The sequence below is a fragment of the Argiope bruennichi genome, chromosome 4, assembly GCF_947563725.1.
Source record: "Argiope bruennichi chromosome 4, qqArgBrue1.1, whole genome shotgun sequence".
In the NCBI taxonomy this organism is placed as follows: Eukaryota; Metazoa; Arthropoda; class Arachnida; order Araneae; family Araneidae; genus Argiope; species Argiope bruennichi.
The window spans coordinates 18,396,547-18,413,491 of NC_079154.1; the positions used below are offsets into that span (position 1 = coordinate 18,396,547).

Consider the following 16,945-nt stretch of genomic DNA (forward strand, 5'->3'; position numbering starts at 1 on the left):
CATGGAGTCTTAAATTTTTAAAAGAAAATTATTTATTACTTCTTGAAAAAATCATTGCAAGAAGGAAAAAAAATTAAGAATCTATATTTTAAGATATGGTTTAGTAATCGAGGAGATGTTAAAAAAATAAAGAATGAAACGAGGTATTTTCTGTAAAGGTTACATTTGAAACTAATTAAATAAAAAAATTATTAAACATTCTTATTAATGCACTAAAATTTTTTTAAATAATAATTTATTGAAAATCTAGAAGTTCTTTTTAAATTAGAAGTATGTTATATCAAACTATTAATGTATGTTTAGGAACTTTCTGTCTTCAAATAATTATCGTCTTTTAACTTCCTAATAGTATTGTTGTCAACATCATTCACTCGTATTTTGAGCTTCAAAATTCAGACAAAAGTCAAAAAATATATTTTTATAAAACTTTTTATTATTCTAAACAAGAGCTCACTTTTTAAAAACTTGAAATTCATTATCTTTTTGCATTTAATATGTTTTATAATTCATTATTTAAATTCAATTAATATTAAATTCAGCTTTTTTTATATATTTGATTACAAATGGTGTTTTTGATGCTTAATCGCAATTTACTTTAAATTAATCTATTAATTCATAATAATCTTTGAAAGTGTTAAAATTTTGTGTTATCATTGGGAAAATACAACTGTACAGAATTTCAAAAGTCATATACAACAAGAAAATGAAAGAAAAATCGAGTTTATAAATAAGATGTGAAAGAAGCGTGTTAAAGTATGTAAATTCAAAAATGTATTAAAATATAAGCAATGATTAATCCATTATATATTATTTCAACTATATTTGACAAAATAGCATTAAAAATTTTATTGAAAAACACTTGACTTTAAAATTCAAAATTATAACATTTGACAATCCTTTAAGAGCTGCAACATATTTTCAGTCCAACACAATCCAACTGTCAGAGGCACAGTCTAATTCCATATTTCGTAAAACATTGTCCATGAAATGGCAACACTGTATGATGAGAAAAAAAATGAAGACTTCTTACATTCTTCTACAGAATTATCTTTCTACGCCTACCTGAAAGAAATTGTGAAGTAAATAATGTATAATAAAATAATGAAAATAAAGCTAAAAATTATTGAACAAAAAACTCTTCAGTTAGATTATACAGATTATGAATATACTTACAAAGTTCTCTGAATTAATTTGATTAACTATACACGCAGCTCATAAAATAAAATGTTAAAAAATCGTTTGCATCAAAAAATTTTTATAAAGGATTTGGTTTTCAGTAAAGCAGGAAAACTTCAATTATCCGAGTTGATGGAACCGTAATTTTCTCGGATAATCGGGAATTTGGTTAATATATTTTATATCACGGATTCTTTTGTTTTTTTCTGGAAAAGTTTTTCCAAAACTGTTTGACGGAAGTAACCACAAAAATGCATGCAGTGAAATCACTTCATATTTTCTATTAAAATAAAAGCTGTTTTTGGCGCATTTTTAAAAATAGATTACTTATTTGCATAGCAGCGCCATTTCTCCTAACGTCCAAAATATGAACTACTTTCTTTTTCTGAAATCGAAACAACATACAAAAGAAAAATATGTGGTTTTATCGATGGCGTGTAAAAGTCATAACTCAAAATGTAATGACTTAACTATATCAAATTTGATATGTGATTATGTTTCAAATTTTTGTTTCAATCGGTCGGGAGAAATCATGTCTAAAACACAAATTCACCTTTATTAAAGATCATACGGGAAAGTTTTTAGGAGACCCTCCCACAGGTTTACTCACCAGAATTGATCCGTAGTTGACGTTGGGCGCTCCCCTGTCCACCGCATAGCACAGGCACCGTAGGTGGATGAGCTGCAGCAGAGATCGCCGCATGATCTGCCAGGAGGTCTCGAGTGCCACCGCCGCCGACTCGTCCGTCTGTAGGAAGTCGAAATCCGCCGTCTCGATGTCGTAGTTGGAATGGCGTCTCATGTACCAAACGATGGCCGTCGCAATGATCAACACCACTAGCACCGAGCATACGACAGGAATTATCACGGTAGAGAGCTCAGGCCTTAAAGACACTGGAAAAAAAAGAAAGAAGAGTTTTAATGTCACAATTGGAATCGATGTCGTAGTCGGAATGAGGCCTCATGTGTCAAGAATGACCATTGCAACAGCATTGAATATACGACTGGAAGTATCATTGTCGAGAACTCAGGTTTTGAAGATATTTAAAATAAAAAGTAGAATTTTATTGTCTTAATTGGAGTCGATTTCATGATTGGAATGACGCCTAATGAGTTACAAACGGCTGTTGCGATGATCAGTACCAAGGCATTCAACATACGACAGGGATTATCGACATCAAGAGCTGCAACCTTAAAGATATTAAAAAAAGTAGAATTCTAGAGTCATAATTGAAGTCGATGCCGTAGTTGTGAAAGGCGGTCATTGCGATGATCAGCAGAACAGTGTACCACTGGAATTGTCATCCTTGAAGATCTGTAGAATTTTAACGTGATAGTTTTTTATGGGCTGTCATTCTGCTGCAAATTGCATCATACGGCACACATAATGTAAAAATGTTTCTGAATGCTCTACGCTGGACTAGAATTGCCAAATCAGCACGTAGTTAATTTTTACATAGTAGGTGCTCACTCAGAAAGGTTTTTCAAAACTTGCATTAGAAGTTTAATTAATTAAAAAATAATCGAAATGTTAACTTTTTTTATAAATAGCCTTGGAGCATATTGTAGAAGGTGAAACTATTATCGTCGAAGATTTTGAAATAAATCAATAAATGCTGAGAATAATTGACACTGCTACATTTCAATAAGATTTGATTTGATTTAGTGGAGTTTTGTGGCGCAAAAACCATTTTTGATTATGCTGCGCCAAACGTATGGTATTGATTAAAACATTGTTTATAAACTGAAACATAATCATAAGCTAATCATAATAATAATATATCATCATAATCATTTCAATAAGATTAATGTTACTAAAAGTTTTGCGTTTCATTTATACAACGCTCCCAATCTGCGCTTAATTGATGAAATGATTCCTGAGAGTTTTTTTTAATTGTATATAAGTCTACATATAAATTTTTATAATTGTCTTATGATGCTTAAAATTGTCGACTTTTTAAGATAGATTTCTGTTTTAAAAACAAAAGAAGATCTATCGATTGAAATCTAAAGCGTTTCAATATGTTTCAAATAACTTTGATTCACATATGAAAGAACCAAAAATTCACGATTAGCCGATTGAGATTTCATAGTTCTTCTCCGATCGAGACACAATTGTGGTTTTCAGAAATTTATTGCGCCACAACCACCATATTTTGAAACCGAATCAAACTTCTACCTAAAGTGTTGCCAAGATGTCCAGGGTCTCTTTGATCAACTGAAACTATAACGCACCCTTTAATCTTGATTCCTTGTCTCATTGATTTGATCAGATATACCAAACAGAAATGGGTTTAGAACCGCCATCATTATAAAATTTGAACAAATTAAATTAAAACATATAACAATAAAGCATTGAATCAGTACATTTTCTAAGCATTCAGTAGCAGATTTCAGTATCTTCCGACCCTAAGCAGCGTACATTATGAAGCCCCCTCTTTTAATAAACAGATCAATTTAATTTGACATGTAAATAAATTTTTAACTTAATCAACATGTTAATGATTGATGTTGAATTCATTTTTTACTTTAGTAGCTTCATGAAGATGTTTAGTAGCTTCGTGTTTTCATACGTTTATTTATTATGCTTCAAGGCTGCATGCCATCCATGCTTGTCACAATATAAATTCAAGAGATGATTGGTATTTAAAATTATTCCAAACTATCAATAAAACAGCTCTGTATAATTTAAATACTAATATTCCTAATGAAATATGTATCTGATCAACTGCAGTTAGCAAAGTTTTAATACTATTCAAATATTATACAACTCATAAGATTTATTTATTTACTGAATAATCTAATAACATCTTTCTATTTATGGTCCCACTCAGCCTAGCGATTCTAAGCAGCTTCCCAGTCTGTCTAATCAAAATGCCGTCACTGATAGCTTGTCTTATATGTTAAGAATCTTCTGTTGATGGCAATTTATGACCACAGCCGTCGTATCAAGATGTGCTAGAGACCATATCCCTGTTTTGACGAATACGATAAAGAACAAACTGGCGTGAATGGAAGAAAAGTTAGAAAAAGTGATCAAAACTTCTCCTGGTTATCTATATACGAATGTATTTTAATGTTTATAAAAGCAAAAGGCAAGAGCAGCAATCGAACGATACCAAAGTCAAAAATCATTCATTCCTAGCAGCATTTCGTTCATTCTTCTAGTTCTGCGGTTAGCATCAATATTAAAAATAAATGAAACTTCTTATACATTTGTTCTAATATTAAATTTGGAATTATAGACAAGATTTTGTTGTACTCAGACTAATTAATTAATAATATTATACTATATGTTCCATAAGGATTGAAGATTACAACCCATTTTTTAGAAACCGAATCTATAGCGACCAATTCATTATCTGTGAAATGAATTTTTTCTAGAGGTGAACTGCATACATTCTTTCTAAAAGAGATTTTATGGGCTAAAAAGGAATTTATGAGAAGAAGAAAAATATTTATTAATAATTTTACGAAAGTATTTCTATTTTATGGCTCAATGATTATTTTAAGCCTACGTCATGTTTCTGCAAATTGTACAAGAGTATGTGTATATTTTAGCTCCACGGTTCACCAAAAATTGACCCTCTTCTCAGCAGTGGATCCCGATCCACTCCTGCTGTAGATGTTAATAGATTATATTATTCAAAAGTAAAGTATTGGACTTCTGTTCTTCATCAAACGTCTATTGTTACTATTTATTCATAATTTATCACAGATTAAGATGCTAATTTACCCAAGAATAAATATTTGCATTTCCTATTCTTCGTCGAATTTTCATTCATTTAAAGTGTCAACTGCACAATATTTCTATTGTTCGTAGAAATTCCAGTACTGTTATTTATTTATAATTTATTACTTTTAAGTTGAATCCCTCTTAAAAGGCCATTTTTTTCTAGCCATGAAATATTAAAACATCTTTAGGAACATGGAATATTAAACATTTAGCTTATTAGATAAATTTAATTCAATTCATTAATTTGGTTAATTAATAATTAAGTAACAAATCAAAACACACCATTTTGTGTGAATTAAGGATCTGAAGCATCTATGTTTCTGTCTAATCGAAGGCAAGAGCAGCGCCAGAACTTATGCCAACTTACATAACTTCATACAAAGACTGGTGAATTTGGTTGGAAACATACTTTCCATGGCCCTAGAAAAGGTTAAGATGCTACATTTTTCAAGAATAAATACCTGTATTTCTCATTTTTCGTTGTATTTTCACCAGTATATCAATGAGAGTCAATAGGTATAGCTAGTACTGAATAGGGCCAAAAACGAAGTAACTTCAATACAAAAGATGCACTTACCATCATAAATATGCACTTCCACGTCTCTCTGCAAAGAAGTGACCAAGTTATTGACGTGGATGGCAAGAAGGTAGTCGCCAGAATCTCGGAAATAGTAGAGGATCGGAAAGGCACAGTCAGTAGCAGTATCCAAATCAGAACACGTAAGATTGGTGTAGTTTTCATTTGGCGGAAGAACCTTCCAACAATATTCTACAGGACCACTGAATAAGAAAAAGAATGTTCTATTTCAATATTGAGAGTTTCTTTAAAGATTCGAAAGGAAAAATATTTTATATTAGGCACCTTTGACTACCAGATGGTTTGTTAGGAATACTAGTTATATTCAATTTCATTTAAATTAAATCTCTCTGACTTACCGATTCTTTATGTTAACTACACCGATAATAAGAATAATAATTTTTCCTTAAATCCTGAATGAAAATCACGATATTAAATACTTGTTAAAAACAATGAAAACGGCTTGAATTTCACTGCAATTATAAAATCAATCATCAAAAATTAGGCAAAAGTAATATTTTTTTTTTAAATTTCCAAAATTCATGTAAAATTTGTAAGGCAATTAAGCTGTATCAATAAAAAAGGAATTTATTAAAAAATTTTAAAATGTCATAAGAATGAGTTTTGTACAATAATATTTTCAAGAGCCATTATGGAAAAATTTCAAAATCTCTCTCAGTTTTTGATTAATTAAAATCTCAAAAAAAATCCAACCGAGGTGGATATTTTTATTCTCCCGATTATATTTTGTCAAGTTTGATATCTTAGATCAAACAATCTTTCCTACAGATCACCAACCTATATGCATACATTTTTCTTTATTATTAGGAGACATCATAATGAAAATATTCAAACATTTTAAATTTTATAACAAAAACGAATGATTAATTAATTTCATGTCTATTAATAATATGGAGCACTGAATTATACAAACATTACTGCAATAATTTAATTTTAATAGCGAAATAACATTTAAACTAAAATAACACAGATTCAATTTGAAAATTTAGAAAAAATCTCAACTTCTAAATTCTGAATTTTAAATAATTACAAAGAAGCGGAACAAAGATTATAGTTCTAAATATAGTAGCTTACAATTGTCTGGGCTGATTAAATCACTAAATCTAATTTTCAGAGCTGAACCCAGATTTTAGTAGTGAAATGGGGCAAAATTAATAATCTGGATAGTTACAAAATAATCATGGAGTTTAAATTCATTATATTTTTTTAAAAAAGTAGCATATCTAAGAAAATAAGCAATGCCACCAAAGAGAAATATTTCGATTTTCTTTCCGAATACGATTTATACATATTTATATGGCAGCCCGATTCCTCCTAGAAATGCTGTAGCATATCATTATTGTAATCAAATAATCGTGAATCGATCAAATGTAAAATAAATCTTCCAGACAGTGGAACATTCCGTCTTATGATCGAGGCGATATGTAGATTTCTGTATATCACGACTATAAACAATTTCTAATTTTGTCTACTACATTCTATAAAACATTTGGCCTTCTTCTTTTACATAATCAATGTATACCCTTGAACTAGCGCATCAATGCAGAATACTATGATAGTTCTTCTTTTATCTTTCCAAAATTTACTCAGAATGCTGCTTCGGGAACAAGCGGTATGATTTTTCACATTCTAAAGGGAGGGTGTGAAATTCTATGCACCTAAGGGAGGTTTAGGTAAAATCCTAGATGGGCCCACCTCTTGGCGACTTATTTGAAATCTCGCCAAGTTGACTACTAATTGAAAATTTGTTATTATTATTATTTTTCAATTAAAAAACGATACTTGAAGGCCAGAAATAATAATAAATAAAATAAAATAAATATAATAAATAAATGTAGTGACGAGCGCCTGTTGGCGAGCGCCATCTGCTGGTTGTTAGACGGAGAGCAGATCAGACGGATCTGGACGAGAGTAAAGACGTGTCAGATCAGACGGATCTGGACGAAAGTAAAGACGAGACGAGACGCGACGTATTCGACGAAATCTACTGAATGTTCAATTCTTTTATGTTAATGTATATATGTCCTAATCGTCCTAAATGTAATTAAATGTGCGTTCTAAAATAGTAGTGATTTCTGAGTCCTACAAAATATGGGGGTTCGGCCGAGATATTAATGAAGACCGGCACATAGACGAAAGAAGAGCCAAACAGGAGTGAAATTTGACGTAGAGTAGTTTGACGTGCTACAATAAACCTTTTGGATACCAACTCCTTGTGGACTGACGCAGTGTGGATCGACGTTGAAGAAATTATTTTTCTACTTTAGCTTTCGAGGACGAAAGAGACGTCAGGATCGCCGAATGTAGTGACGAGCGCCTGTTGGCGAGCGCCATCTGCTGGTTGCTAGACGGAGTTGACGCTGGTTAGACGTAGAGCAGATCAGACGGATCTGGACGAGAGTAAAGACGTGTCAGATCAGACGGATCTGGACGAAAGTAAAGACGAGACGAGACGCGACGTATTCGACGAAATCTACTGAATGTTCAATTCTTTTATGTTAATTTATATATGTCCTAATCGTCCTAAATGTAATTAAATGTGCGTTCTAAAATAGTAGTGATTTCTGAGTCCTACATAAATAAAATAAAATAAATAAATAATAAATAAATAATAAAAAGGAAATAAATAATAAAAAGGAAATAAATAAATAAAATAAAATAAAATAGATATAATGAAAAATAAAATAAATAAAATAAAATAATAAATTAATTAAAAAAAATCCGTCTAGGTTGCCACATTGGCGACGTTATCGCCACTCGTTTGGAGAGAATTCAAAAAGACGCCAAGAGGTGGGCTGTGCTAGGATCCACCCGAGTTTTATATTAATACATTTAGTGATGAATTTTTACTGATTAGTTTTCAATATTTATTAAATATATTTATTAAGTGAGAAGTAAAAGCACTTTTTCCTTAGCAACCAATTATTTTATTTATTTATTTATTTTTGCTTTCTCGTATGCGTAGCATAGAGAAAATATGGCAATCGCCAAAAATTTTGATCTCGAGATTTTAATGACTCTCTACGCTACAGACCTCTCTGAGTTCGGAAAACACATTTTTCGAAAATGTCCATCTGTTTATCTGAAACAAAGATAACTCAAAATCGCTTTGATCTAGACGAATGAAATTCGGTATTTATATGAAATTCGTAGATTTCTATCAAATTTTGAGCAAATAACGTTCGGAGGAAAACTGTCTGTCCGGCTTCCGAATATTATTTACACATTGCTAAATGGATAAAATTCGATTTACTTGTATAATCTATAGATTTACTTAAATTTGAGCTAAATCCAACAAGGGTGTTGACGCCAATAAGTCAGCAGAACGCTCCGCCTACTAAATTTGTAGCGCCACCAAGTGGTGAAATCATATAACCGTGAGAGTGTGTGTGTAAACCCGAGAGAGAGGGTGTGTCAGGAGTGTTGAGAATAAACAAAGAGAGATACAGTCCACGAGTTTGTGTTTCATTTATATGTGATTGAGTTTTCTAAAAACTGAGCTATCGAAGGCCAAAACAAAGGGATTGAACTTCTTTCGGCCTGTGCTTTTAGAAACATTAAAAAACGAAAACTCGAATACACAATGATTTAAACGTATCAAATTTGGTATGTGATTTTGTGACTGAAAGTGTAGTTTTGTGCCAAATTTTTGTTTTAGTCGGTTGGGAAAAACACATCTGAAGCATAAATTTGGTTTTTCAGATACTATTAACCGCATACCAGGGATTCATCGCCCAATAAATCGCCAAAAATCGTATGATAGCTTCAGTAATAAGACTAAATTCGTGCCAAAGATTAATATTTTGTAACTACCGTTACGCCAATGTTATGCAAGGCGGCCTCTGGGACAACACCTTTATTAGAGTGCATGCGAGAAGGTTTCGGGGAGACCAATGCCCCTAGTTTAATAATAAATTTTCTTAAAATTCCATGTGCGTGGTATCTATAAATCGTATCAATCCCTATAGTGGATAATTCCGATCACTGAGTGGAGGCTTTGTGTTGAAATTTTGCGATTTAAGAGTAAAAGCATTCTTTCTTATTAACTATATAAACATAAATGTAAATATTTAAGCAATTTGATCTATATTTCACTTATGCTAAAATAAAGAACATTATTAGAGAAATTGAAATAACAAAGCTAAAACTCACTCCCACAGTTTTCACATCCACAATAATCTTTAAGAGTTCCATCAAAGCAACTTGAGTTATGGACTAATTACTATCTTAGCAATTTTCAAAGCTTAGATTCCTGCAACATTGAAAGCACCCATTCCAGTGATGTTATTTAACACTTTCCCAAGATTCTAAGGCACCGAACTGTTACCTCCCTTTTTGTCACAATATTCTTGAAGGCTTTAGTAAATTTTTTATCTATTTCGTCTATATTATAGATTTGTTTTCGATTAATTTGTACTTTTCAATATATATATATTGTTATATATATATATATATACATATATATATAAATTTTTTTAAACTTTTATTTTCAATTTTTCTAGCTTGTAAACAGAGTTCTGGAGCTCGACCCATTTTGAGATGAAACAACCGTTATGATGCCATATTTCTACATCAACTTTTTAAAAACGCTTCTACCGTCAAAGAAGCATGCGTAATAATAAAGCAATACTAGCAAAAGCAGGTAAAAAAATATATGCGGTTAAAAGATGATGATGAAAATTGCCATTTATGCTTTATTCGTTGCCTACGCGATTTCGAGCTTCAATATCCATTGCCTACGAGATTTCGAGCTTCAAAACCCCCTAACCAAAACAACATCATGTTCTCACAAGATAAAAATTCATTTAAAAAGAAATTTAATTTATAGGTTGAAACATAGGTTTCATTAAAAAGAATTTTTTGTTCAACAACTTGATGTAAAAATCATTTTTCTGAGATAATATTTTCAGAAGTTATATGGAAGAAGTTATATTCGTTTATTTTTCGATTAATTAAAATTCTAATTAAAAATTCCAAAAAAATAGTTTTAAGGTACACATTCCTGTCCTTCAAGGTATACTTGTACCTAATTTGGTCGCTTTAGGTCAAACGATCTGGCCTGTAGAGCGTCAACACACACACGCACATTCATCTTTATTATAAGTATAGATAGAGATTTTCACTACAGTGTATATATTGAATTATTAAGAATTATTAAAAAAATTAAAGTATAGTTAATTGTTTATTTTAGATACAATTTAATTAACTACTAAATTCACTGATTATGTTTTATTCAACATGAAAGATTTTGTAAAATGCTACTTTTAACTATTGCATTCGGTTTGAAGTTTATTGTGTCCTTATAATCAGTCATAACAATTGAATGTTTTTATTTCTAAGATAATAATTTATTAATTTCTGATGACGCTCTGGAACTGATTGTATCAAGCTATTTTCTTTTCCATGTCACGAGAACTGATATTTATGTTTATTTCTGCATATATTGTTTTCATGAATCTGGCAATAATTGTAAAAACATTATTTTAAATTCCGAATATATCCATTTCATTATTTTTCTTTTTGCATAATGTTTTATTTCTGCAAAATTTTTGATTATATTGATGAGGTTACGGTCGTCGTTGGATTAATCGTCTTATGAGCGATTTGGTTTGATTTGATTTGATTTAGTGGAGTTTTGTGGCGCAAAAAACCATTTTTGATTATGCTGCGCCAAACGTATGGTATTGAGCGATTTCGAAAATGATGAAATATTTCATTTTCCCAAATTTACCATCATTTAGAGATCTGGTTTTAGATCTCGATTTGGATTCTCATATTGATATGGCACCTAATCAAGCCAAGCCAAAAATAAAATCTATCCCAAAATTCGCTCGTGTATAGTATTCAAGATTTGCCAAACTTTGGAACTACCAGTAAAAATGCCTCCGGCTGCAGAGCAGAAGATTAATACTCCTGTTGTAAAATCGTTCTTGATATACAAAATGTGCAAAGCTTTGAAAATGTCCACACGAATGGATCCTTTTGGAGCCCAAGTTGAAGAATTCTTTGAAGTCTACAAACTATACTTGGCATTCCACATTTGCTGAATACAGATCGCGACAAGCCTCAATTTAATGCAGTATTCTCTTCGGCTGCCTGTTGCAATCTGAGAAAAAAAATGCCTCCGGCTGTCCGATACTGCTAGAATAAAAGTCTATCTTCAGTTCCAGAAGCGTTTTGAATAAAAGACCATTTGCCATGCGAAAAAAAACTGTTTTGTCCAAAAGGAAAGGCTTTTGGGAAAAAAAAAGTGTTTGACATGTACGATATTAAGATTTGCAAAGCCTTGGAACTACAAGTAAAACTGTCTCCGGGTGTAGACGAGAAGACTAACACTCCTGTTGTAAAAATCTTACATTGTATGCAAAATGTGCCTGGCTTTGAATTTACCAACACGAATAATTACAATTTCAACAATTTTAACAATGTTAACTTAAAAAATCATGGATATTTAACAAAAATTCTGCATGCAATGTACATATATTTCCCGATAATTAAATATAAATAGATAAAAAAATGAAATAATACCCATATTTGTTCAAAAAGAGACACTTAGTGATAACAATGCAAATTTTAGGGAAAAAAATTAGGACATATGGATTATTAAAATTTTTTGATAAGATATTTATATTACCAAGTTATAGAATTGATGAAGTCTACAAATTATGTTTGGTCTGAATAAAACAACATTTGCTCGAAGCTGTATGAGAAAAAAAAAAAGTATCTACTTCACAAAAAGAAATGTCTTTCAGAAAAAAAAATGTCTTTGGTTTTGCAAGACTCGTAAAATGCTAATTTTTACTATTCCATTCGGTTTGAAGATTATTATGTCCTTATAATCTATTATAACAATTGAATGTTTTTATTTCAAAGCAAATAATTATTAATTTGTGACGACGCGCTGGAGTTGATTATATCAAATTATTTTCTTTTTCATGTCACGAGAACTGATATTTAAGTTTATTTCTGTATATAGTTCTTTCATGAATCTGACAATGATTGTGTATATATTATTTTGAATTCCAATTAAATTCAGTTACTTGTTTTTCTTTTTGTATAATGTTTCATTTCGATCGGCTATGTTTTGTTAATTTATGTAGTGAACGAAAATATATGGAAACGGACACTCTTCGTTTTTCATCCCATAGTTACAATTGTTAATTTTTCAAGAATTTCTTTGACATTTCTCTTCATATTTTATTTCACCACACATATCTCATATGACAGGATACTTACTTTCTAGCATATAAATTTATAATCGACGTTACTAATTTATAGTTTTGCAACTGATCGTTGAGCGTATTTTTTCTGAGCAATGCTTAGTGTGATTTTTGATTATATTGAGGTTACGGCCATCGTTGGATAAACCATTTTAGGAAGCGATTTGGGAAATGAAGAAATATTTCATTTTCCCAAATTTACCATCACTTAAAGATCTCTATTTGGATCCTCATATCGGTAATATACTATCTGATCGAGCCAAGCAAAGAATAGAATCTCCCGAACCGTTCACTCTTATGTGGTATTCAAGATTTGCCAGGAGCTGGAACTGCCAGTAAAATTGGCTTCCGTTGCAGACCAGAAGACTAATACTCCTGTTGTAAAATCGTACATGATCTACAAAATGTGCCAGGTTTTGAATTTGCCAGCACGAATGGCTCCTTTTGGAGTGGTAGAATCGTTTGAAATCTACAAATTATGCTTAGCTTTAGACACCTGCTGAATACAGATCGCGGCAAGCCTCAGTTTAATACAAAATTTTCTTCGACTGTCTGGTGCAGTTTGGGAAAAAATGAATCAGGTTGAAGGATGCTTTTTAGATAAAACACTGTCTTCGGTTCCCAATGCTATTTAGATAAAAGACCGTCTTCTGTTTGCGATGGTGTGTAGATAAAAGATTGTCTTCAGTTCCCGATACTGTTGGGATAAAAGATCGGTTGCCCTATTCTGTGAGAGTAAAAGACTATCTGCAGTTACCCAAAGCATTTTGATTAAAAAAAAGAATTCGATTGCCAAATATTATGTGAGAAAAAGACTGTCTCCGGCTATCCTATGTTTGAATAAGACTTTTTTTCACTAGCTGTGTGAGAAAAAGACCATCTTCGGCAAACCAAAGAATTTTGTAACTGATCATTGTGTGCATATTTGCTGAGTAATGCTCAGTATCATTTTTGATTACATTGAGGTTACGGCCATCGTTGGATTAACCGTCTTAGGGGCTATTTCATAAATCATGAAATGTTTCCTTTTTCCATATTTACTATCACTTAAAGATCTCGATTTAGATATCCGATCCAGCCAAGCAAAGAATAGAATCTGCCCAACGGTTCACTCTTATATGGTATTCAAGATTTACAAAGAATTGGAACTGCCAGTAAAACTGGATCTCGTTGCAGACCAGAAGACTAATATCCCTGTTGTAAAGTTGTACATGAGCTACAAAATGTGCCAGGCTTTGAATTTAGCAGTACGAATGGCTCCTTTTGGAGCCCAAGTTGTAGAATCCTTTGAAATCTATAAATTATGCTTAGTCTTAGATACCTGCCGAATATAGATAGCGGCTAGCCTCAGTTTAGTTGTCTTCGGCTCCTGGTAGAGTTTGAGAAAAGAAATGCCACCGGTTGTCGGATACTGTTTGGATGAAAAAAAAAACTTCTTTGAGTATCCAAAGCGTTTAAAAAAATAGTTTTGAATTGCCCGATGCAGTCAGAAAAAGATTGCCTTCGGCTGCCCAAAGCATTTTAAGAAGAAAAAAAAAAGTCTTCGGTTTTCCGATGCTGTTTGAGAAAAAAGTTATCGCTGGCGTTTGTTATGATGCAAATTATTAATTTGTTATAATGCAAAAGCCGAGAAGAAAATCTATCTCTACGGTTCTCACTTATATGGTATTCAAGATTTGCAAAGCTTGAAACTACCAGTAAAACTGTCCTCGGTTGCAAGCCAGAAGACTAATATCCCTGTTGTAATATCTTGCATGGTCTGCAAAATGTGCTAAGTTGAATTTGCTAGCAAAAATGGCTCATTTTGGAGCCCAAGCTGGAGAATCGTTTGGAGTTTACAAACTATTCTTGACCTTAGACACCTGCTGAACACAGATAGCGGCAAGCCTTAATTTAATGCAGGATTGTCTTCTGCTGCCTGGTGTAGTTTCAGGGGGGAAAATATCACTGGTTGCCAGATACTGTTTGGATGGAAGATTATCTTCGGCTCCCGATGCTATTTGAACAAAAGACCATTTGCCCGATGCTATATGAGAAAAAAAACTGTCTCAACTGACCAAAAAGAAATGTTTTTAATGGAAAAATAAATGTCTTCGGTTTTACGAAATTCGTAAAATGCCAATTTTAACTATTGCATTCGGTTTGCAGTTTATTATGTCCTTATAATCTTGTGATAACAATTAAATATTTTTTTTTACAAGTAAAAATTATTTATTTGTGGCGATGCGCTGGAACTGATTGTATCAAGTTATTTTCTTTTTAATGTCACGAACGTTGTTATTTATATTTATTTCTGCATATATTGTTTTGATAAAGCTCTCAGTAACTGTGTCTATATTAGATTCCAATTTAATGCAGTTGCTTGTTTTCCTTTTTTTAAATTCATCTCTTCGATCGACGCACAAGTTTTGTTAATTTATGAGGTGAACCAAATGATACGGACTTACTCCTGTTAATTTTTCAATAATTTCATTTACATTTATCTTCAGATCTTATCTTGCCGTACATATATCATAATAAATTTATTTTCTCACATACGAATTTATATTATATAGACTCACTCATTTAAAGTTTTACGAATGATCGTTGTGACTCTTTTTACTGAGTAATGCTTAGTGTGATTTTTGATTATATTAATGAGATGACGATCATCATTGGGGTAATTGCCTTAGGAGCGATGTGGGAAACGCTAGAGTATTTCCTTTTTCCCAATTTACCATCTCTTGCGGATGTTGATACATATCTAGATTTGGATCTTGACACGGATGCATTATCTCATCCGCCTGTTTCGCGAGTTGCTGTTGTGCGCTCGTATGCAGTTTCTAAGATATGCCAGGCTTTGGAACTACTTGCAGAATTTACTCCTCTTAAAATTCAGAAGGTTGATGCTCCAATTGTAAAATCTTTAACGATTTGCAAAATGTGCTGCGCCTTTAAATTAACTGCATGCCTGGCTCCTATAGGAGTTCCAGTTGTGGAATCCTATGAGGTCTACCAATTTTGTTTGGTCCTGGATTTGTCAGATGAGTACTCACCAAGGCAGAATGCAGTTTAACATCAAAACTGTAAACCAGCTGCCCAATATTGTTTAAAACTACCTTCTTCTATTGTCAAATGTTGCATCAAAAACTCATTCGCCTTTCTCGCGAGTTGCTGTTGTGCGCTCGTATGCAGTTTCTAAGATATGCCAGGCTTTGGAACTACTTGCAGAATTTACTCCTCTTAAAGTTCAGAAGGTTGATGCTCCAATTGTAAAATCTTTAACGATTTGCAAAATGTGCTGCGCCTTTAAATTATCTGCATGCCTGGCTCCTATAGGAGTTCCAGTTGTGGAATCCTATGAGGTCTACCAATTTTGTTTGGTCCTGGATTTGTCAGATGAGTACTCACCAAGGCAGAATGCAGTTTAAGATCAAAACTGTAAACCAGCTGCCCAATATTGTTTAAAACTGCCTTCTTCGATTGTCAGATGTTGCATCAAAAACTATCCTCAACATCTAGATGCTGATTTTTGATTATATTAATGAGGTTATGACCATCGTTGAATGAGTCGTCTGTATAATTTTCCGAAATTCCGTGAGCGCATCTCGTGTATAGTCTATATACCAAATTTCGCTGCAATCCGTTCATACGTTTGCATTGTAGGATGCTGTTTATAGGGGAAGTTCAATTAAAACCACCCTGCACTTTTAGGAAACAAAAAGAATCAATTGCATTGCTCTATAATGGAATAGAAAATTTTCTTTGCTAAGCAAAGAAAAAAAATAATTGCGTAGCAATTATAGGGGTTGGCGAGCGGTAACGAGTAGTTGTCTTAGCACCCTAGTTCTTTATAATCTGCCATAACGTTGAAAGGTTTTTATTTCTAAATTAAAAAAAAAATTATTAACATGAGGTGACGCGCTGGAATTGATTGTATCAAGCTATTTTCTTTTTCATGCCAAGAATGTTGTTATTTATGTTTATTTCTGTATATATAATTTTGATGAATCTGGAAATAAATATATATATATTAAATTTTAATCAAATTAGTTACTTGTTTTTCTTTTTGTATAAAGATTCCTTTCGATCGCGCTAATTTATGTGGTAAACGAAATCATATGGAGTCAGATATCTTCGTATTTACATTTCTTATTCCATAATTATTAAGGCTAATTTTTCAAGAATTTCTTTCACATTTCACCTCATATTTTACCTTACCACACATATATCATA

At 32.1% G+C, this 16,945-nt stretch overlaps 1 protein-coding gene across 2 annotated transcripts in view; it reads right to left on the bottom strand.

The window, feature by feature from the left end:
* Positions 1-823: 823 nt before the first annotated feature.
* LOC129967022 (uncharacterized) overlaps positions 824-16,945 on the bottom strand; it is a 54,888-nt gene continuing 38,766 nt past the window's right edge. Inside the window, exons 5-7 of one of the 2 annotated variants that reach the window (XM_056081654.1) lie at positions 5,490-5,692; positions 1,787-2,070; positions 824-1,058 (exon numbers count right to left, since the gene is read on the bottom strand). In XM_056081654.1, the coding sequence (XP_055937629.1) occupies positions 1,053-1,058; positions 1,787-2,070; positions 5,490-5,692 (493 nt within the window). In that variant the 3' untranslated portion in view covers positions 824-1,052. Of the gene's footprint in view, positions 1,063-1,786; positions 2,071-5,489; positions 5,693-16,945 lie in introns of both variants that reach the window. The other variant, XM_056081653.1, reaches the window with a different exon arrangement.